The sequence below is a fragment of the Populus euphratica genome, unplaced genomic scaffold (assembly GCF_000495115.2).
Source record: "Populus euphratica unplaced genomic scaffold, PopEup_1.0 scaffold29.1, whole genome shotgun sequence".
Lineage (NCBI taxonomy): Eukaryota > Viridiplantae > Streptophyta > Magnoliopsida > Malpighiales > Salicaceae > Populus > Populus euphratica.
The window spans coordinates 275396-297374 of record NW_011499888.1 but is presented as its reverse complement, the minus strand read 5'-3'; the positions used below and the strand labels follow the sequence as shown (position 1 = coordinate 297374).

General features: G+C 32.3%; 2 protein-coding genes and 1 pseudogene across 3 annotated transcripts; 1 reads left to right on the top strand and 2 right to left on the bottom strand.

Annotated features, from left to right (window-relative positions):
* Window positions 1-1544: 1544 nt before the first annotated feature.
* Window positions 1545-6970, bottom strand: LOC105130644 (xylulose kinase-like). The gene is made up of 12 exons (XM_011033219.1): window positions 6537-6970; window positions 5615-6269; window positions 5312-5400; window positions 4752-4816; window positions 4328-4383; window positions 3693-3813; window positions 3543-3617; window positions 3404-3457; window positions 2869-2963; window positions 2625-2799; window positions 2191-2353; window positions 1545-1869 (listed from the first exon to the last, which is right to left on the bottom strand). Exons 1-12 carry the CDS (start codon window positions 6584-6586, stop codon window positions 1800-1802), a joined length of 1668 nt encoding a protein of 555 aa, XP_011031521.1. The 5' UTR covers window positions 6587-6970; the 3' UTR covers window positions 1545-1799.
* Window positions 6971-7982: 1012 nt separating this feature from the next.
* On the bottom strand, window positions 7983-17429 carry LOC105130642 (protein FAM135B-like). 2 transcript variants are annotated; one of them, XM_011033218.1, is made up of 15 exons: window positions 17177-17429; window positions 17001-17086; window positions 16307-16461; window positions 15492-15556; window positions 15184-15369; window positions 15034-15085; window positions 13875-14120; window positions 13645-13778; window positions 12057-12231; window positions 11859-11918; window positions 11486-11746; window positions 10271-10529; window positions 9988-10193; window positions 9740-9787; window positions 7983-8848 (listed from the first exon to the last, which is right to left on the bottom strand). In XM_011033218.1, the coding sequence occupies exons 1-15, from the start codon at window positions 17245-17247 to the stop codon at window positions 8558-8560; spliced, it is 2295 nt and encodes a 764-aa protein (XP_011031520.1). In that variant the 5' UTR covers window positions 17248-17429; the 3' UTR covers window positions 7983-8557. The 2 variants fall into 2 exon arrangements, with proteins under 2 accessions (XP_011031520.1, XP_011031519.1); XM_011033217.1 differs by having other exon boundaries at window positions 9740-9790; window positions 17177-17428.
* A 3704-nt stretch (window positions 17430-21133) lies between these two features.
* LOC105130817 (heat shock 70 kDa protein 6, chloroplastic-like) overlaps window positions 21134-21979 on the top strand; it is a 7959-nt pseudogene continuing 7113 nt past the window's right edge.

Here is a 21979-nt window from a genome sequence, read left to right as displayed (position 1 = left end):
TTTTTTTTTTCGGTTTGGTTACTTTTTTTTGATAAAAACCGAATCGAACCGAAAATGATCACCCTAATTGAAGCTATGTAAAAAAACTCTTATTTTTTTTTTAGTGTTTTTAAGTAACATAGCATGACAATAAAAATTTTAAAATTTATATAATAAATGTTGAATTTAAGTTAGTATATATATTTCTTATAAAAACTTACAATAACTATAATTTTACTTGTTCATCTAAATATATAAAATATATTATTTAAAAAATAAAATTTCTAAATCCAAAAAAAAAAAAAAAAATTTTTTTTGTTTTTTATTTATTTTAATGTGTTAATATGAAAAATAAAAATATTTTAAAAAATATTTTAATATAATTCAAATAAAAAATTATTTTTTATTATATTCTCAAACACCTTTTAAATTATATTTTATAAACGCATATCAAGTTTTCTAGTATTATTTTAAGTCACCAAATCTCCAACGCATTCAAGTCTTTATATAAGATTTGTTTGAAAATATACTAGTGTTTATGGTTGAAAATGTTTTTTATTTAAAAAATATATTAAAATAATATTTTTTTTATTTTTTAAAAAATATTTTTGACATATAATATAAAAATTTTAAAAATATAATTTCAACTATTTTCTTAAACACATATTTACTATTAAATAGGAAACCAATTAGGGATTTTTATATTACATTTTGTATCCATGCATTAATAAAGTATCATATTTGTTGTCCTTATTTTTTAGTTTTATTTTTTAGGTGCAAATTTATATGTCCACGTTTGGAGGGCAGTCAAAAATCGGTTGTTTTTTTAACTCTGTTTTATATTAAATGTTATTTTTTAAAATATTTTTTATTTAAAAATAATTTTTTATTTTTTTAAAATTTATTTTTAATATCAAAAAATACTAAAATATAATTTAAATTAAAAAAATATTTTCCAATTAAAAAAACAAACATGAACGATCTTCAGAACGCACTTCATGCATCAACATGGTGCATTCGTCAGAATCTAACAAATTCTTTTCGTTGGTGATCCTAAAATTTCAATTTAGAAAGGAAAAAATTAAAGTTTATTTTCTTAACCATCAAGCTAACCCCTTTAGATTTATACTGCTGCCATTAGAAATTTTCCCATACCTAATTTATCAAAAAACAAAATCCTTAGTATAATTAATAAATTATGTAAGGGTTTGATTTTATAATTTATATTCTCTTATTACAATCTCTAATGAGTGGTAGATGCAGTTTCGGTATTCGAATAAGTTGCATTAACAAGTTTAAATGTTTAATTTTTCTTATGTAATATTTAATAAATTTAACTACTATGTTTTCTATTCAAGTAGTTTTATTACATGTTTTATATGTTGTCCTGGAATAATTATAAAATATAAAACATTTGGTAATTTTTTATATATTGCAAGAACTGAATTTAGGATAAGAAATATTGCAAAATATTTTCCAAAAAAGCAGACAATCTAAAATCTTTTTCTGAAAGAAGAGTGATTGTATAACCGGCAATTGGATAGAAACTGGAGAAAAGAGACTTGAAAGGAACATCCTGCACCAATATAAACTTACAAGATATGAGCTTTGAGGGGCTAAGAATGAAATTAACCAGGACAATTTTGGAGGAAAGATTGTTCATACTGAGTTAACGTAAAAGAACTTTGATATGATGCAAAAAAATAAAAATGAATAAAAATCCTTATTAAGCATTTCCACTGAGAGGAAAGATGCTACATTTCCAGTTTAAAAATATATAGAAAAGGTGTTGAGTTAAAGATCAATGTGGTTTCTCTGCTTCAGCATCGTCCTAGATCTTTGACGAGGCGATTCTCTATCTCCATTCTCTTCTTCATCAATAAAGCATACTTCCCTTGAAAGGAACATCCTACACCAATATAAATTTACAAGACATGAGTTTTGAGGGGCTAAGAATGAAATTAGCCAGGACAATTTTGGAGGACAGATTGTTCATACTGAGTTAACGTAAAAGAACTTTGATATGATGCAAAAAAAAAAAAAAAAGAATAAAAATCCTTATTAAGCACTTCCATTGAGAGTTCCAGATTAAAAATATATAGAAAAGGTGATGAGTTAGAGATCAATGTGGTTTCTCTGCATCAGCATCGTCCTAGATCTTTGACGAGGCGATTCTCTATCTCGATTCTCTTCTTCATCAATAAAGCATACTTGGAAACCAGTTCTTGGTCCCCAGCCTTCACGGAAAGCTTGCAGCTCAGAGCTGACTTCTCTAACTTGCCCTCGTACAGGTCTGCAATTGGCACAAAACTTCCTTTCTGACTGCACAGCCAGCCATGAGCAGCCCTCAATGCACCTCCAAGCGAAGCAGAATCTGTCAACCAAATACAAAGGTTATTCATCAAATCAAACTGGGATGGTAGCACATGAACGATAAAGTCAGCCTAACAATGTTGATTTGATTTCCAGGTATGTATTCTCTGTTGACATGAGGTTTTTCCAGGATTTTGAATAAAACTAGATATCCAGTAATCATATGGTAGAGAGTGATTGTTTTCATGGAAAAAACTGCTTACCGGGTTGTTGGACTGTATTCAAACTAGACATCCAATAATCATATGGTAAGAGTGATTGAAACTGCTTACCGGGTTGTTGGACTGTATAGACATCACAGCCAAATATCGATGCTAAAGAGTTCAAAATGCTACCATTAGCTGATGCTCCTCCGGTAGCTATAATTCGTTTTGGAGGGGAAGGCATGCCAAATCTTTCAGAATGAGCTCGCATTGAGAGGAACTGGCCCTCAATCACTGCTCGGACCTGAAATTGAAGATGTCTTTCATTAAAGAGAACAGTTGCACTGGCACACACACTTTTACAAATTCTCACCTCAGAAGGAGGATCAAATTCCTTCACTTCTTGTTCATTCAATCCCTCCACGTCGTTGCCCGTGAAATTTGGGAGCACATAGCGATGGAAGCCAACTGGGTTCATTAGAAACTGACTATTAATCTTTTGAGGCTTCTTTAGATAATAGACTTGTAGAAGTACAAACTAGGTTAAAAAAGAAAGAGAAAATAAAAGCAGTCTTAATGGTTAAATCAAATCATTTTTTGCAATTTCAAAGATCTTTCTGGATGGGCATTCATTTCCTTAAGTTGTATACCACTATATAAGCTCTCGCTATACAGCTCTAGTTGCATCTAAAGTTCTATCACCCCAATTTTTGTTTCTGAAACATCACAGAACCCACAAGCAAAGTTTTCAACAACAATGACATGGAATTGATACCCCTAAATGATTAATAGAAGCTCACCATCCAGAAAAATTAATGTTAGAAACTAGTAGTGACTGAAATGCAGATGCTCAACATATTGTTTCTTTTAGACAAAAAAATCGTTACAAGAAACATCCAAAAACATACCTGGAAGGGGAGGGAGAATTTCATGGTCCTTGTAGTAGAAACCCATCTTCCCACCTATTGACAAACTGAATCAGGAAACGGAAAGCAAGAAAACCATAGATATCCAGGAAAAGTAAAGTCATTCAGTGCATATACAAACCATTAAGAGCTTGTGTTTGCTCCAGATACTTGTTGAAGATTTCCCAAGATTTTTCAGCACAACGGTTGCGCACATCTAAAATCAAGATTGCGGTCATATTAGGGAGCTACTAAATGGTATTTGCTGGAAAATACAGGAATCAAGCAGTACCTTCTCGAGTCAAAGACCCATTTTTGTAGCATAACATAACCATGTAACCTTGTGTGTCAACAGGATTAGGGAAAACATGCCCTTCTAATCCAGGTTTGGGGTCGCTTGCAATCCCAAAAACCTTGAGTAAAAAGAATTGGTTCGTAAGATCGGCACATAATAATTGATTCTTATTTAACAAGGGTGAATTCATGTGAAGTTTCTAGACTCGCACGAAATTGATAGGATAGTACAAATAAATAAAGTACATGAGCATGGGATTTTTTTTAACAAGGATGAAACATTGATAGGAAGTACGTACAAATAAATAAAGTAGATAAGCATGGGATTTTTTTTAACAAGGATGAACAGTTCTGAAAAAATAATAAATGGTTTCTAAGGCAGCTCTCGTAAGTTCTATCAGACGTCTAATTCGAACATATGATGGTGGAACTAATCTTTGACAAAAAGGATTTTGATAATCAGAATCTGTAAGTTCTAAAAGGAAAACTAGCATTTGAAAATTCTTGTGTTTGCAAATTCAATCAACAGATAAAAGCCATATCCATTCAAGCACATGATTTGGTGATTTTCATATAGTCTTCAAGTATTAAGACTCCATGCACTAGTACAAAGCTGCAGTATTGTATTCTTACAGTATCACTAGTTCCAAGACTGATAGCCAGATCCCCCGGAATGCTAATAGTTAAACCTGCAGGTTCAGTGTCCTTTATCGGTTAAGAAAAAAGAAAGACAATCAAGAAAAAGAATGAAAGTAAAAAACATGGACTTCATTTTAAACCAGATATTCATAACTTCAAATTTAATTAATTCTCTAAAAATTTTAGATTTGTTTTCCTCACTACATTAATTGATTGCTCAAACCAAACAAAAACATTAAATTGTATCATATACCTCTTTAACAGACCGAAAAGATCCATGAAACATATTTATGAGCTCCAAAGCCAAGCATATTTCTAACTATGTAAAACCCAAATGGTAGACAGAACCATGAAATCACATCATAAACCCAAGTTCAATAAAGATTTTCCAAGTTTCAGACAATATAGTAAAGGTTACCTGCTAAACTGTTTGGATTGTCTCCAGACCATTGAACAACCAAACAATTCTTATTAAAATTATATCTGCAAGAAAATTCATGGGTTCTCAAGCTGTTAGTATAAATTGACAGAAATGCAAGAACAAAGTAAAATACATTACTGAAGCGTCAGGGCAAAGGACTTCCTTTCTCTCCTTTTTTCATATTCATTGCTAAATTGTGCACACAACTGCAAGCAGGCTTGGCCATAAAATCATTTTACTTTTACCTTTCAGATTCTTGCCATCTCTTTTCAAAAGAATAGTTTTGTCTTAGGTTAAGCCACCTTTGCATCTTAAATCTTTTCTTTTTTCTTATTTGGTTTAGTGACTTAACCATATAGTATAACTAATAAGATCGACTCACATGAAAAACCAAACTGATTAAGTCGAAATGCATATTGCACCAGCAACAATGTTGTCCCTTGCATTCTCAAGCCATTTGTAACTTGCTAATTGCTATTAACGAGAAAATAAATCCACCTAGAGCACAATACATGTAAGAGATAAATAAAATTCATACAACCAACTATGCCGCTAACCTCTCCACAAAATAGGAAGCAATATTGCCAGCAACAGCATGGGCAGGGGCCAGCTTTCCAAGTTTTTCCTCTAAACCTGGTGCCGTAACCTGCATTTAGCAATAATTCACTAATAATCAACTTCATTACTTTGACAAGAAAGAGGACTAAGTTAGCCAGTGCAAAGTATCAATTGAACACATTCAATATATACCTCTAAAACCTTTTAGCAATAATTCACTAATAATCAACTTAATTACTTTGACAAGAAAGAGGACTAAGGTAGCCCGTACAAAGTATCAATTGAGCACATTCAATATATACCTCTAAAACCTTTTTAGACCATACTCTCTGATTGATATCCATCAAGTTCATGCCAGCACCATCAGTGTGATCAATACTAGCATAAGCCCCAACAAAAAGTGAAGCCATAAATGAGCTAACAAGGGAAATCCTCTCAGTGTTATTATAAGCCTCTGGTTGTGTCTGATATATTTTCCTAATCTGTGGTCCAGTGAACCTTTCATAAGCACGTGACCCAGTTATCTGAGACAACTCCAATGCACTGCCAACAGCTTTCTCTATCTCTCTACATTGTGTAGTCGTGCTACTGTCCATCCAAACAGGCGATTCCTTGATGGAAAAGGCATCACCTAATTGATCCACCAATGGCTTCTTGGAGTCCAGTGATGATAATATTCCAGAACCACCTTTCTTCCAATAAACACTACCATGTTGCTGTCCGCTACCAGAAACAGCAGCAACTTTCCCAAAATCCAAACCTGATTTCACAAGCCTTTCGAGAATAAGTTCAAGAGCTTCTACCCACAACAAGGTGGGTGAAACAATCCTGCCATTGTCAGAAGGGTCTCTATAGACCCCATCTTTGGTTTTGTAGTGGGGCAAATCAGAATCAAAATGAATTTGCTCTGATTTGACAATATTGAGATTGGAATCTAAGACAGTTGCTTTCAACGACCTGTGAAACAAATCACAGTTAATTTAGAAAATTCCAATCCCATATATAATTTCCACAAAAAAAAAAATGAAAAAAGGTCACAAAAAAATCCAATTGGATTGATTAATAAACAGATCATTACAATTTCAGTACATAAATACGCAAAACCCAAATTCTTCAAGAAAACATAGATCAAAAACCAAATTAAGCTATCCGGGCCAATTTAATTCAGTGTTACATCTTTAAAGAAACAAATTTCAGAAAGAAAAAAGAGAGGACAAGCCTTACTGGGTGGAGCTGTCAAATCCAAGAAAAAGAGAGCCATGAGGAAGCGCCATCTGTGTTATCAGTACAAAGCACCAAACTTTGAGAACCGACTACAAAAGGTACTGAGATTTGAGAAGAAAATTGATATATATATATATATATAGCAATAAATCAAATTTGATTTAAAAATATATTGGATGACGACAGGATACGTTTGGATAGGGTAATGAGTCAGTGATTAAGTATGCAAGACAAGATTTTTATCCACAGAATCCGAACAGATTTTGAGATTATCTCTCCTCTCCTCTGGAACTTCTCTAGACAAGCTGTATTCTAGTAGTACCAAACTTCCTTAAAAACGAGTCTCTGCTCTCTGATATCTGGTGAACCGGTCTCCTCGTACGCTACACATGGGAGAACTCTGTCATTCTCTTGTCATCTCATGCCATGTCAGCTACACGTAAAGCAGATAATGAGTCATAACGTACATTATCCAAAACCTTTTCTAATTAAATTTTTGGAAAAAGATAATCTTTCCATTATAAGATTTGATTACGTACTCTTTTAATAATCACGGCATTCCATTTTTTTAATTTATCGTTTAATTATTATTACGAGATAATTATTTAACTATTATTATCTCGAAATAACCGAAAAAGCGATGATAAAAATTAAGAAAAGTATATCTTGTATTTTCTAAGATAAAGTGGATTTATTTTATTTCTTTAATTGCGTTTGCTGTTGAAAAAGAAATTCAGTAGTTGTTATTTATATAATGTGTTAATAGATATACTATTTTATTCAGTGGCTATTATTTGTATAATATGCTTGTGCTTACAAGAGTAATTATTTAGAAAAATACATCGTATTGGCGATTAAATTTCTTATATTGCGAGGGTAAGATCATAAATTTGTTTGAATTGTTCGTATACTTTCAATGATGAATCGAACATGACAGAGACAACATCCGAAATTCTCCATTTAAGATCAGGTTCCAAAGATTCAGGTGCCTGTTTTGCCTGGCTTGAGCTTATGGGGTATCTGTTTGGCATCTAAGCATTTGTTATCGGTTAAGGTTGGTGCTGTTCACTGTACTTGTCATGTCTATATCTTATTTGTTTTTATATTTTTAAAAAAGTTTAAATTTTTTTATTTTTTATTTTATTTTTTAAAATTATTTTAATAAATTAATATCAAAAATATTTTTTAAAAAATAAAAATATATTATTTTAATATATTTCTAAATAAAAAAACATTTTAAAAAATAACCAACCACAACCATGTCTTCTGTTCAGATCAGGGAGCCATAAAAACCAGAGAAGGTGCAATGCTGCTATGATTTGATGCATCAGTTATCTTTACACAACTAGATGGCTCCAAAGAGAGCTGGTCAGCACCCAGCAGGCTTTGGAGAAATGGGGCATGCTGTCTCCAAGTTCTAGTTCTTGCTCTCTCTTAGTAAGAATATAGAATCAAATTGCCACGGACAAGTATTTAACAGAAACTCTAAAACTATGTCCAGAATATACCCCACATCCTAGAACTGGTTATAAACATAATCCTCCTAGCTGGTAGAGATTGCATCTATAGTTGCAGAAGCACATCCTTAGGGTCTATCTAACCAAGAGAATAAGTGTTTCCATTGTCCACCTAGCTTGGTTTAACCTAGAAAAACAATTACACTTTTTCTTCAAAACTTCAGTGCAAGTTTCCAGGTAAACTCTGCAGCTTGAAATCTCGACCATGGACCGGCTGCCTCTTGAATAGTGCACAAAATATTGTGGGTCTGCTCGCTTGGGTCAGAAACAATATTTACATACTATACCTTTCTTCAAGTGGAATTAGCATAACGCCAATAATTCACAGAAATCAAGTGGCATCTGACCAGCCCAGATGAAAGTATATGGCTGCCTTTTCCTGGTCATCCAATTCCAACGCCTTGATACTTTTTCATCCTTGTTGCCAGGAAACACAAGCAAGACTGCCAGCCAAAGATGGGCTAGCAAAGCTGAAGTGGAAAAGACTTCAGGTTCTCACGCTAATCAACGGAATAGTTCCTGGAAAGACCACATTATGAATTTTGCAAAAACATCAGACTCCAAAAACTCAATATGAGCAGCTCGCCCAATGATTGTGTTCAAACTCCTGCCATAGCTGGAGGTATCAAAGTTTACATCACAGCGCATGAATAGTCGATGCTCAGATGTGGGGGCTCGTATCTGATCCAAACAATTATTCAGCATCTGCAGGAACACTCTACCCTTTTTCGAGTGGTCCAAGGAAGCAGCCTGGCACAGTTCAATTCTGGCAGAATGATATGGTACGTAACCATCCTGAAAAAATTGTAATAAACTAGTGACTAAATGAGTAGAAAGAGATAGCTTTCTTCACAACTACCATATGTTCAATTAATATCTCACACAAAATAGAATTTCAAGGTATATCTAAAGCAACAAATACTGTAGATGCCATTTTAAATACAGAGGCAATTCAATGAACCTGGAGTCAGATTCAAGAAAAAGCCTGTCAAAAGGCATGTTTAGGTCATGCAGAGTTGGCTATAGAATAAAGCCGTTCCATTCCTTGTTCAATGCAATTGGTTTTGCTAATTACAAAAGGATGGAAATTCTACAAGAAATCTGATATTTCATTGAAGTGGAATAAACTCTCCCTTTCTGTAGTTTTAAGACTCTGTTACACCTAAGTATACTTTCAAATAAAATTACATGTGAGATCCATTTGGAATTGGAATGGGAATCTTATTCCCATCCGTTTCCAATTCTTGGCAAATCAAACAGGGACTGAGAATCCTTCACACGAAGCTTGTGTTGGCATTTCCTTTTAACACAAGTCAAATTGTGCTTTCAAATCATTTAAGCATCTTGAAATAAGTACCCTATGCAACTTTTAGTGTTTTCATTCCTTTCATCCTCAAGCATACATGAAGCCCCCTTTGTGCGAAAGAAGGTCAATTTATGATGCCCCTTTTTCCAGTTGACCAGTAAATACATGTCTACTGCAAACAGGATTTTAGTTTATCAACATTTATGTATCATTTACCTATCATCCCGCAATAATTATCAAGATTAAAGAAGTCATATAACCTGCAAATTGCTCAAATTTGAACAGGCTAGTTAAATTACACTAGAAAAACTTGAAAACTTGTTAGCAAACAGAAGAGAAATGACTAAACTGTGGAGCTTCAAGAAGCAAATTTCCCATACCTGGGGTGAAGATAGCAGTACTATATGCCTGAAATTCTCCAGTGTCTTCTGCTGAAAGAACAAATTATACTGTTTTAGAACTCAGTCAAAGAATATAAGTTAGCATCTGCTTTGATATCACACACACACAAGCTACTTGAAAGAAATGCAAGTTGTTATTTTTCAGATCTGATCATCACTTCTTTTTCTTTATAAAGCATAATCTCTTTCTACAATCAAACAAAGGAACAAAATAGGATTCTTAGTACCTCGCAGAGTTTGTACAAGAAAGTATTTTGGAGATTTGGGTCATCTGTGAACGTAAGTTGATGAATGCACTGAGTCCCCTTAAGTTTTTTCAAAAGCCACATCCCAGAGTTAAACAGGGAGTTTGAACTGTAAAGATACCCCAAATGTGGACCAGATATAGAAACGTATGTGTGAAGATATCTTAGGTATGGTTCCATTATGCTCTCTGTGGCAACACAAATACAGAACAAGTTTCAAATTACAGGCTAATAGAAAAGTAAGGCATTGCATTGATTATATTACCTGCTAATGCTGTTCTTATGATAATATTTCCAATAGAATGTCCAACAAAGCTAAGCTTGATATCCCTTAACAGACCAGATCTTGAAACTTTATCCATTTTCTTTTTAAGGAAAGAGATAACTTCCTCTGCCAGTCTTTGTCCCATTTCTCTAAAGTCTCCAGATGTTTTATCTTCATTTACCTCTGACATAAGGAACTCCATCTTGGGGTCTATTAAAAGCCATTGATTGCGAACAAGCCGTAAATCCAGATGGTGTCCCTGATGGGTTGTAGATATGACAAACAAATTAAACCACATTTATGATTAAAACTACTAAACAGTTCACAAGAGGAATAGGTAGACTTCATTATAGATTGTCCAGGACAGCAGAACAATCTATCGCAAAGAACTTGAATGAAATAAGAAAAAATTTATTACCTAAAATCTGACAAATATAGAATTCCCTTTCTCACTTTTGGGTTCATAGGATTACAAAAAAGTGCATGAAACAGGCTCAAACAAGCAAACTATTGGTGCATGAAACCATAAACCAATAAATTCATAGTAACAGATCCAAATCGTTACTAAAAAAAGATAATCTATCTCTAAAGTTCCATCTGCAAGAAGAATTTTGATCCCATAGTTTCCAAGTATCTGATGGGAAGAGGTGAATCAAATCGTTAGAATTGGCCCAGACTGAATTTAAACCTATAAATAGTGGATGGCAAGCCATTACTTATCAGTCAAGGTCAAGCAATTAAATTAAAAGTAAGAAGCTCTAATATTTGGACATTTCAAATATTTGTTTAAGATGAAAACTCCAAGAGCCTTCTCAAAGACACTATTTTTTTATTTATGGTACTACAAAAAAAAAAAGAGTTGACTGTGCCAAAAAAGGAAGATTCAACCTGAAAACAAAAATAAAATTCCATAACTACTGCATCCCTTTTATCATCTTTATTATACCAATATCAGAACTCTCTTTTGGAGAATTTGGTGGATACCTGATAAACAACAAATTAAGGAAATTCATACTGCAGAAACAATTTGAAGATGTGTTAAACTAATTAATTAGTATTTAGGTGTGTAGAAATGATCAGAACAAAATTCAATCAGAAAGTGATAAAACACAGGTTTTCAATTATTACTTAAATGGTGTGAAATCAATTGAGCACAACTTTCCAAATTGGATTGTACTAGACAGGGTGGGGGCTAAAGGACAGAATGAGCCTTGCCTGAAATCCATGCACAAAGATGACAGCCTTCAATTCACGAACATTTTTTGACAGCGCAGCACTAGGTTGCTTCTTACCAGCTTCAGATTCAGTGCTAGGTCCACTGCGCGAGCCATGTGCATCTACCAAGTCCAAATTTTTGAAGAAAGAATTTTCACTAAGAGTACGCAGCGGTGCATTAGTTACACGTTCCACAATAATAATAGGAATCCGCAACAGATCCCCAAATATATACATGTCTTGAATTGACCGATTATTAATCTGCATGGAAACAAAAAGATTATTAATCTGCATGGAAACAAAAAATAATCATGTAGAGATCCAGACTACAAAATAAAGGCAACAAATCAGTCAAAGTGAGAGCAATACTCACCCTCATTTGGGCAATACTTCGCCGATGAAGGTCAGCACGTGTAGCTGCACTCTGGGCAGGCTGTATAGAACAGAAAATAAAAATTTCAACTTGGAGACCATGAAAAAAGAACATGATGGTGTTCATCACTGAAAGTCTAAAAAAGGACTACCAGTCTATAAATAAGAAATGAACTGGGTAAAAAAATAAAACATTTACATTCAACAAACTCGAAACTCTTCTATGACCATGATGGGAGGAATCATCACTTCCACTGCTCATGTAATGATGAGGCATCTCAACCTTAGAGTACACCATCCATATTGACCATTCAGCTCGTCGATCTTTAGTCCACACATCACGCAGAAACTCCAGTATTTTTGTTTTGTTTGCTCTGGAATGAAGAAAAAAGGCCAGTAGATAAACAAGTGCAGATAAAGTTATTGCATCTGAATCAACTCATCAATAAATGTGACCAACAATAAGCATCAATCAAATCCACAACGAAGGATGGCCAGGGGTTATCATAAATTTAAGAAAATGTGCAAAGGGAGATCCTGCAGTTTGTCTAGTCACACTTTGGGTCCTAATTTAAGAAATCCCTAATCTGCAATTTGCAACCATAGGTTCCATCTTAGTTACAAAAAATACCCAAGGAAGACAGTATTAATAAAACTGTTAGGAAAACTTACAAAAAGTACACAGAGACTGCATGTGCTTAAATTCCAGGCTTTGATTTTCAAAATTCTGAAGTTGGACCTTGAGATTCCATGATAGTTACAGAAAATACCCTAAGGTGGATGTCTAAAATTTTAACAGCGTGAAAGAAAATAGCATTTTCCAACAATTGCCAAGATGCAAGCCATGCATTGTTGCCTTCTCTGATCACATCGAAAATTCTTTGGAGGAATCTTTGTTTGACTAGCTAGAGGGAAGAGTTCCAGAAAATAGAAAAAGGAGATGTGCATAGGTAGGGGTGGGAGGAGAGGATAGATCCAAGATGGGACAATGGATGAGAGAAAGGAAAAGAAGAGAAAATGGAGCAGCAGCCACCCTTTTAAAATTATTTAGTCTGTCCCAGCAGAAAGAGACCTTAAGAATTAAAATTACATGTGAGCTAGGTAACTTAAGTGATCATATAATACTAACCATGTGCAAGTTGGGCAGGGATCCTGTCAACCCTCATACCATGTGACTAAACTATATAAAGTCAAATAAACAAACAATTCCAAACATAGTATCGAATAGTTGCAATAAACTAACAGTACCAGTTTACCGAAATTGTTGTCCTTTCTTTCACCCCTGAGTTTGCTAGCTTTTTTAAACACAAGGGCTTGCAAAAAACAACCATGGAAAGTATTTTTGCCTTGATGTTGTCCAGCAATGGAAACCACAATCCACAGGTGTGTAAATTCAATATTGCTAAATAAGTAACTCTTATTCTGCGTTATATCTTTAAGTTAAGTCACCAAAATGAGAATTCATGATGATGAGAATAACAATGGTTGCAAGCCTGTCCATCATAAGTTTCTCAAATTCCATCATAGAAATTTTATGATCCATGTTAAACGCAAACCAGAAAATCTGTCATTGGTCTTCAATTAAGCAAATTTTACAGCTTGTATCTAAGCACTTAAGAAAATGCATGGGATGAAGTACTTTTTTCTGGTTAAATAACTATGGTCAGTTGTGATGTAACTAAATGAAAGGTCATATCTATAACTTACCAAATGAAATGTATTCTTCCTTGTAAAAGGAAAATATAGAAAACTCTAACTGAATGTGGCAACTTGGTGGAAAAGCAAACCTGTGGAACTGCAGAAAAATGCTCCATAAATATGATAATTGAGCGCCCAATGAATGAAAGATGTTCACAATAGCAGCCTTCGATGAAATGTGGGGCAAATTATCACTTTGAAAATCTATAGTGCTGTTTGCTTTCTTTCCAAGAAGAGACAAAAATATTAAGTAAATAAGAAAGGACTTAAACTGAATGTAACATCAAAATGTGTTAACGATACAGATTATAGGAAGGACCTCAAGACCATTCTGTGGCTTTCCATGTCCTGAAACTGCAACATCAGCAGTAACCAGATTTGCTTGCACAATAGAATCAAACATGCTCACATCATCCACGTTGGAAGCAAAATCAGATACATCAATAGTGTGCTCAATGCCTTTGCTAATTTTTTGTAGCTCTTCCACCAATGTGTTGCGGGCAGCTAATAATGCTTTAACAAGTGTGATCTTTTTTATATCTAAAGAAGCCAATAGACCCAATGCCTGGTCAATCACAAAATGAAAATTTCAACCCATGGAAATATCACAAAATCCAAATAAAGCTAAAGTACAGGCTCCTACACACCAGATAATCGCGGGTTTCAAATTTAAAAATGCTATTGCATCCTCAAATCTTTGGGCTTCAACCAAAAAGGAGAACTTTTACCTTTTCTTAAGCTATACAAACCAGCAGTTTTAGAATATTTTTTCAACAATTATCTTTTGCAGGAAAAGCACCAGACCTAAAAGGAAAAACATCTGCTATATGCTTACAATTCACATAAAGGTTAATTATTCTTCAAGCATCCATTGAGCATCCCCAGATTCTAGGGGTTGTTTCTTATTTGGGTGAATCTCGATATTCTCCTCTCTTTGCACTAAGGAATAGGCCTATATAAAGATCTACAGTATTTCATAAAATGCAATTTCTGGATACTTCTGGAAAAAGTATCAAAACACACTTAAAAATAGGTTTGTTGAAGGTAGATAAGAGATAAAAAGTTATTCTGGAAAATTTATTAATGAGGCAATCACACAAGCTCCATATAGTAAAAACTAAGGAATGACTTGAAAAGAAAATTGTCACAGTCAACCCACTCAACCCATTGCTCGCCTGGACTGTACACTAGTGCTAATAGTAGGATAAAACCCAAGCTAGGGTAAACTGCAAGCTTTGCAGAAATGCGTATGCAAATTGGCATATATGCACATGCATGTACGAACAAAAGAAGTGCATTCACTCAAATATAACAACATTCGCATAAGAGTGTCTGTGGCAAGTAAATACTTTCATCACAAATCAGAAGTGCTTGAAGCAAAAGCTAGAAATTTAAGCCGCAAAATGATGCATGAATGCACAAAGTTATGCATAGAGGCTAAAAGCATGTAAAAGATTATCCATTGTGTAGGAGCATACTTGGTGGGACTCATCACTAATTTTGCTAGTAGCATCTTGACCATTAGAACCACTGCAAGATACAACTCATCAAGTTATTTTAGATGACCCATGTCAAAAAAACAGTGATCATGACCAGGCTGGTTGACTTGATGCAGAAGGGTGACAAACCTGAGTACCTTCAAGAAAGAACCAGCTTTCAATAGACTGATATGCACGCTAACATCAACAAGCACAGAATGAAATGCATCAAAGTGGACAGGGCAATATGAATGCAATCCTAGAAGAGCTTTAGGAGGAATTCTAAATTCATGGACTGCAACAGAAGAAGCATCCGGATAAGCCAGCAGCTCAACCCTGTACAGTGCATGTATCTATCAGTACAATATCCAAATTTACTCAAGAAGCATTGAGCGGGCAAGAAAAAACAACGGATCATTTTAACTGCAAGAATCAAAAAACAATTTCCCTCGACTCACATGGTATCTGTTATGGGAGCTTGCATAAGCTCGAATTTCAAAATAACAGCAGAGGTTGATGGACCCTGCAAATTGAAGACCATATCAGTTTGAAGACATTAAATATCTGCATCAGTAAGTTCTGAGCTGGGAGGTACAGCATAGAAAATTGTAATAAATAAATGCATCAAAGATGTTAGCAGTATTCCCATTAAATGCCAGGTTAAAGGAGTGGGGCTATTTTGAAGAATCAAAAAGAAATAATATTTTCATCCTCTTCTCAGTGACAGCTAGAGTTGAAAGTTTTTAGAAAGCAGTTCCACAATTTTGTTAGTTTTGACAAGAAACAGCTAAAGCTAAAAGTTTTTTGAAAACAGTTCCTCAATCTTGTTAGTTTTGAGAAATGCAATATTCCACTTCTTTCTGATGTCATCATAAAAGCAAAGGTACAATATCATAATGTAGGTGGCAGAGTTTTGACACCCACATAGAAGAAACTTTCAAAGGATCATTTTTCTTTCTCACCAGACCACTTCATATTAGATGCTGACCAGCTATATATACCAACCTTGATAAGAGAGATTCAAACACTAAGCAGACCATACATGTTGATATTCTGTTATATCCTAGCAAATCCTGTTTTCTAGAGCAGTTTGTTTCTCTATTCAAGTTGGTTTCACTTCACTTGAGCACAGTTAGGCAACCTTCTGCTGCATTCCCCCCTTTAATTGTAACTATATGAGTTAAAAAGGCAGCTTATTGTATCTGGCAAGCTAGCATTGCACAAATACTTGTGCACGCGCGCACGCGCGCACAAAGAGAACAGTATGGATTACCTCATTTTCACCAAGAGGTAGAGTGAACGAGATCATGATAGATAAACGAATATCTTGTCTCGCATATTTAATCCGAAAAGGCTGTGTCAAGAAACTATTGTCTGTATCATCAATCCTCCATATCCCATATAAGTTTTCACCACCCAGATCAGGAGCTGCAGCTCAAATAAATATCATTTCTTTCTTAGCTCGTCCCAAATACATTAAGCATAGAAAAAATTCACATAATAGTAAATCATTCAATAGAAGTTAACTGCATCTCTAAGCATGAACAATAACAACATCAAAGCATATAAAATATGAAAACAACTGATTTTCATGTAGACATCCAAAACAGCTCCTCCTCAAAGTTACTGGATATGCCCAAATACTCATACTTTGCCTAAATACAACGTGAAGGAGAATTGTGGTTAATTAACAAACGATATAGCAAAATCTCACACCTTTTTGCTTCAAGTGAATATTCTACAAATATGAGAAACAACCCAGAAACAAAAACACAAACAAAAGAGAGAAATCTTGAGTTTATTGAGGTTTACGATGAGCATAGGAACTGTGGTTAATTAACAAGAAATGTAGCAAAATTCTAAACCTTTCTTGTGACAAACAAGATTTCTTATAACTAGGAAGAAAACCCAGCAGAAACAAAGAAACTCAGGAAAACAACAGCAATAAGAGTTGAATTTGCTTTTACCTTCATATTGAACAACCCTTGCAGGGGTTGCTAAGGAAGTATACTCACTATCTTCCCATCTCATGCTGATCTTTATTTGATACCATCTAAACACCCAAAAATAGAAAACCCACAAAAAGAAATGAAAAGGGAATCAAAGAGACATGATTGAGAAAAAATGGTGAGAGCATTATTACCCTTGCTGGAAGAGGTCTAGGTTGTGAAACCTGTGAATGTAAACGGCAATTTCTTGCACTGTTTCAAACATGGCAACGAAGACAGACAGACTGTTTTCTTCGGCCTAGAGTCTTTTTAAGATTAAAACAAACTGCAGAACATGCTCTTTTTTAGAGGATGATGACTTTATCATATGCCCCTTCTTTTCTTCCTTCCTGGCTCCTACTGTTTTTCTTAATTTTTTCCTAGTACATCCAAAATGGGATAAAATGGATTGGAATGGATGATATGCTCCATTTTTCATCTGTTAAAGAAATTATTTTCTGTAATATGATGTTAAATTAAATTCCTATAGAGTAGTAAAAAAAATTTATTTGCTTTATTTATAGCTTCATTTTTAGGAAATTATGAATGAAGTATTGTTAATTTTATTGAATATCCTTCCCAAATAATCTTCTGCATATTAAATGAGAGGAATCTCTAAATACAGAGTTTATGTTTCTTGGGAAATCATGAACTAGGACAGAAATTTTAAATAAAATTAGCTTTATTCTACTAAATATTTAGCTAGCTAAAATGCTGACAAAGGCTTGTTTCATAAGTATGATGTTAGTGATGGGTTATTTTAGGATAAGAAAATAAAAATAGTTTTGATAGAAACAAGTTTAGTTAAAAACTAAAAAATATATAATAGTAACAAAATATTAAGGGATATTTCGCATAGCTTCTGCTTTTGTTTTTTAAAATTATTTTTAACTTAAAAAATATTAAATTAATATTTTTTGTATTTTTTATTTTTTTGATATTCTAATATTTAAAAATATATAATTTATCATAATCCTCTATCATCATTTAAAAATATCTTTTATTTTTTTATTTATTAGATTTGATGTCATCATTTAAAAATGTTTAATTTCTTCGTCTTTTATTTTTTTATTTATTAGATTTGATGTGTATTATTTTGATTATTATTTATTTTATTTGAGATAATTTATAAAATTATATTTTTTTCAATTATATTTTTTTAATTTTTTAATTTGTAAGATTTATTCCTTATTATTTTAATAAACTTGAAAAAATAAAAAATTAATCAATTATTTTTCAATTTATTTTTTATAATATAATAAAACATTAAAAAATATTTTTTAATTTATTTTTTATAAAATTACTAAACATGAAAAAATAATTTATTTTTAAAAAAATTTACCTTTTCATAATCAAGCAGGGCCTTAATAATAACAAGACAAGTTTTAAATTTCGTGCAATTAAATATGATGCATACCTTTGACTTATACATTATAATAAAATTTATTTTAATATATTTTTAAATAAAAATTACTATTGACCATAATCATACCCTTAAAATATGCAAGTCTGCATTTAAAAATTATTAATAATTATTATATTTTATTTTACTTAATAGTAACAAGACAAGTTTTAAATTTCGTGGCCTTGAGCATGATGCACACTTTTGACTTGTAAAGCGCAATGATGGTGACTTTTGAGCATCCATTAATCATTTAGTTTAACTTTATTAATGACCTTTTCAGCGAGGTGTTGGAACATACTTCTTCCGGGGTAACCGCGGTGACAAAAGCAACCTGTTTTACCGGATTTTTCTTTTAAAGTTACTTCAGTAAATTAAAAGTAAGTTTTGATAAAATAATATTATTTTAAAAAATAGTAAGATTGCAATTAGCATATTTTTATCTTCTTGTAATTTTAAAATATAATATTTATCAAATATTATTATTATTAAATATAACAAAATAAGGATCAATATTTATATATATCATATTTTTGAAACATCACAATTTAATATGAAATTTCAATACTAATCTTTTAGCTCAAGCAATTAACTAGTTGATCTAATAATATGAATCAGCTAACTATTTTATGCAAAAATTATAAATTTATTAAGATTTTTTTTCAAATATGTTTTATAAATCAATATATATATATATATATATATTCAACTTGTAAACTAAAAAATAAATTAAAATTAAAATTTCAAAAAAATATTGTTTATAAGGTTGTTATCTTATGTTTTTTATAGTATCAATAAAAAAAGTAGATTTGAGATAACTACTGATTCTAAATGATTAGGTGTGAATTTATTATAATTACATGAGGATTTACCTTAAAAAGATTACCTAGATAGCCTAACAAATATATTTATAGACAAATCTAAATTTAAGAAGAGATATGGTCATGTTAGATCAAAATGATGGTTAAAGTAGATTATACGTTTTTATCTGATTATTAGATCACACTTAAATTTTTACAGGAATTTCCGAATGTTATTTTTCTTAAAGTGGCAATAGAATCGCTATTTTGATTATCAAATCTTTAAATTTTAAAAATCTTATCTCAAAATTCTATTTCTTGTAGCTTTGTCTTTATAGTCAACCGATCAACTAATTTATTTTACAACCGGTCTGAAAAAATAGTAAGATAGCAATTAGCATATTTTTATCTTCTTTACTTTTAAAATATAATATTTATTAAATATGATTATTATTACATATGATAAAATAATTACCAATATCTATATATTTCATGTTTTTGAAACACAACAACTTAATATGCAATTTTAATTGCCAATCTTTTAGCTCAAGCAATTAACTAATTGATCTAGTAACATTAACCAGTCAACTATTTTATGCAAAAATTATAAATTTATTAAGATTTTTTTTCAAATATGTTTTATAAATCAATATATATATATATATTCAACTTGTAAACTGAAAAATAAATTAAAATTAAAATTTCAAAAAAATATTGTTTATAAGGTTGTTATCTTATGTTTTTTATAGTATCAATAAAAAAAGTAGATTTGAGATAACTACTGATTCTAAATGATTAGGTGTGAATTTATTATAATTACATGAGGATTTACCTTAAAAAGATTACCTAGATAGCCTAACAAATATATTTATAGACAAATCTAAATTTAAGAAGAGATATGGTCATGTTAGATCAAAATGATGGTTAAAGTAGATTATACGTTTTTATCTGATTATTAGATCACACTTAAATTTTTACAGGAATTTCCGAATGTTATTTTTCTTAAAGTGGCAATAGAATCGCTATTTTGATTATCAAATCTTTAAATTTTAAAAATCTTATCTCAAAATACTATTTCTTGTAGTTTTGTAATCTTCCTTATTATTTTTAAGTGCTTTTTTTTTATATAGCTAAGAGAGGGTTTCTAGCTTTTTTTTCTAATTTTTTAAAACTCTATAAACATTTTAAAATGATAAACTTTATTATTAATATTTTAAAAAGAATAATTATTCTAAATATATTCTCATACTTTACATTAGTCATTCAAAATATTTCCTTTAATAATTTTTTTTAAATTCTTCGCACCATGTCAACTACAATCTTAATATTAGTAGTTTTAAAAAGAAAAAGAAAAGAAAAGGTTCAAATACAGAATTTTTTTTTTTGTGGTTTTAGGTTTTTAAGAGCAATCACGAGTATATAGACTTTAAACGAAGGTGTAAATTCATTTATGATGAATCTCTACGAATTAATGATACCATGGCCATAAAATTTCCGCAACTTGAACAACACAAACAACTGTTCCATAAAGAAAAAGGGTAGTCAACTAATGATACACCCCAAGAACTGATGAGCATTAAATGACTGTGCATATATTATTTCAAAGGTTCATAAATTTAGGGTTTGCAGAAGAAATTTGTGTTCCTTTTACACTGCAAACAAGCTGTCTTTTCCAATTAAGCTACTCTTTTATATAATTACTCTGCTGGTCGAGATGGAGAGAAGAAAGTGAAAGTCTTTGTCATTCAGGTTGTCTAAGTAATATTATATTCGACGATAAATTTGTTAATTCATTCAAATTATAATTTTTTAAAGAATAAAGGTAAATATAACAAGGGTAATTTTCCCATTTATTCGAAGAACTAAATTTTGTTTTTTTGATGGTGCCTGTTGTTTTGCGTATAACATAAATGGCTATTGTGTTAGGAAAATAATGTGTGGAAATGAGCAAGATTTAGTGAAGCTGAGGGGATAAGAGATCTTTCAAAAATATTTTTCAGAGCAGGCAGGTATATATCATTTGCTGCCAAAACCCTGATGAAAGTAAAAATAAATATATGTGTGAAAGTTTCAGAGCTGGTTGTTCGACTAAATGGAGCTTACTTGATTAGTCAAGACTTAATTGGATTATGTGTGACCTATTTCAATGGTGAAATTGTATGGGATTTTGTTACAAATAAATATATGTATGCGTTGGATACCTGCTAATTCACTAGAAATGGCCTGTTAGTCTAGCCACCTTGATGAACTGGCCTGCTCTAAATGCAGAACATTTTAGCAGGATTTGAGATTAGTCGTTGATGGCAAGACCAACTCTAGCCCAACCAGTTGAATAAGTTTGCTGAGAGCTTTCAAAGAGTAGAAGCGTGGAGGTTTTGAAAGACAAGCAAGCTCTTCAATGTTTCATAGAGGCTGGTGAGAGAGCAAATGTAGAGCTGTCATCCTAGTCTCAAACCAATAATTGGCATGTGATAAATCTTCTTCCTGCGTTTGACTGCTGGATCTCACCTTTGTGATGTTTACTCATTATCTTACTGTTTTTCCAGTTTGCCTTTCATTACTCCAACAGCAGATGGCCCCGAACATATAAATGCCACTTCGACAAAGACAATTCGAACAATTGTGTGCAGATTTGCTTTCGACAAAGACAATTCGAACAACTGTGTGCAGATTTGCTTTCGACAAAGACAATTCGAACAACTGTGTGCAGATTTGCTTTCGACAAAGACAATTCGAACAATTGTGTGCAGATTTGC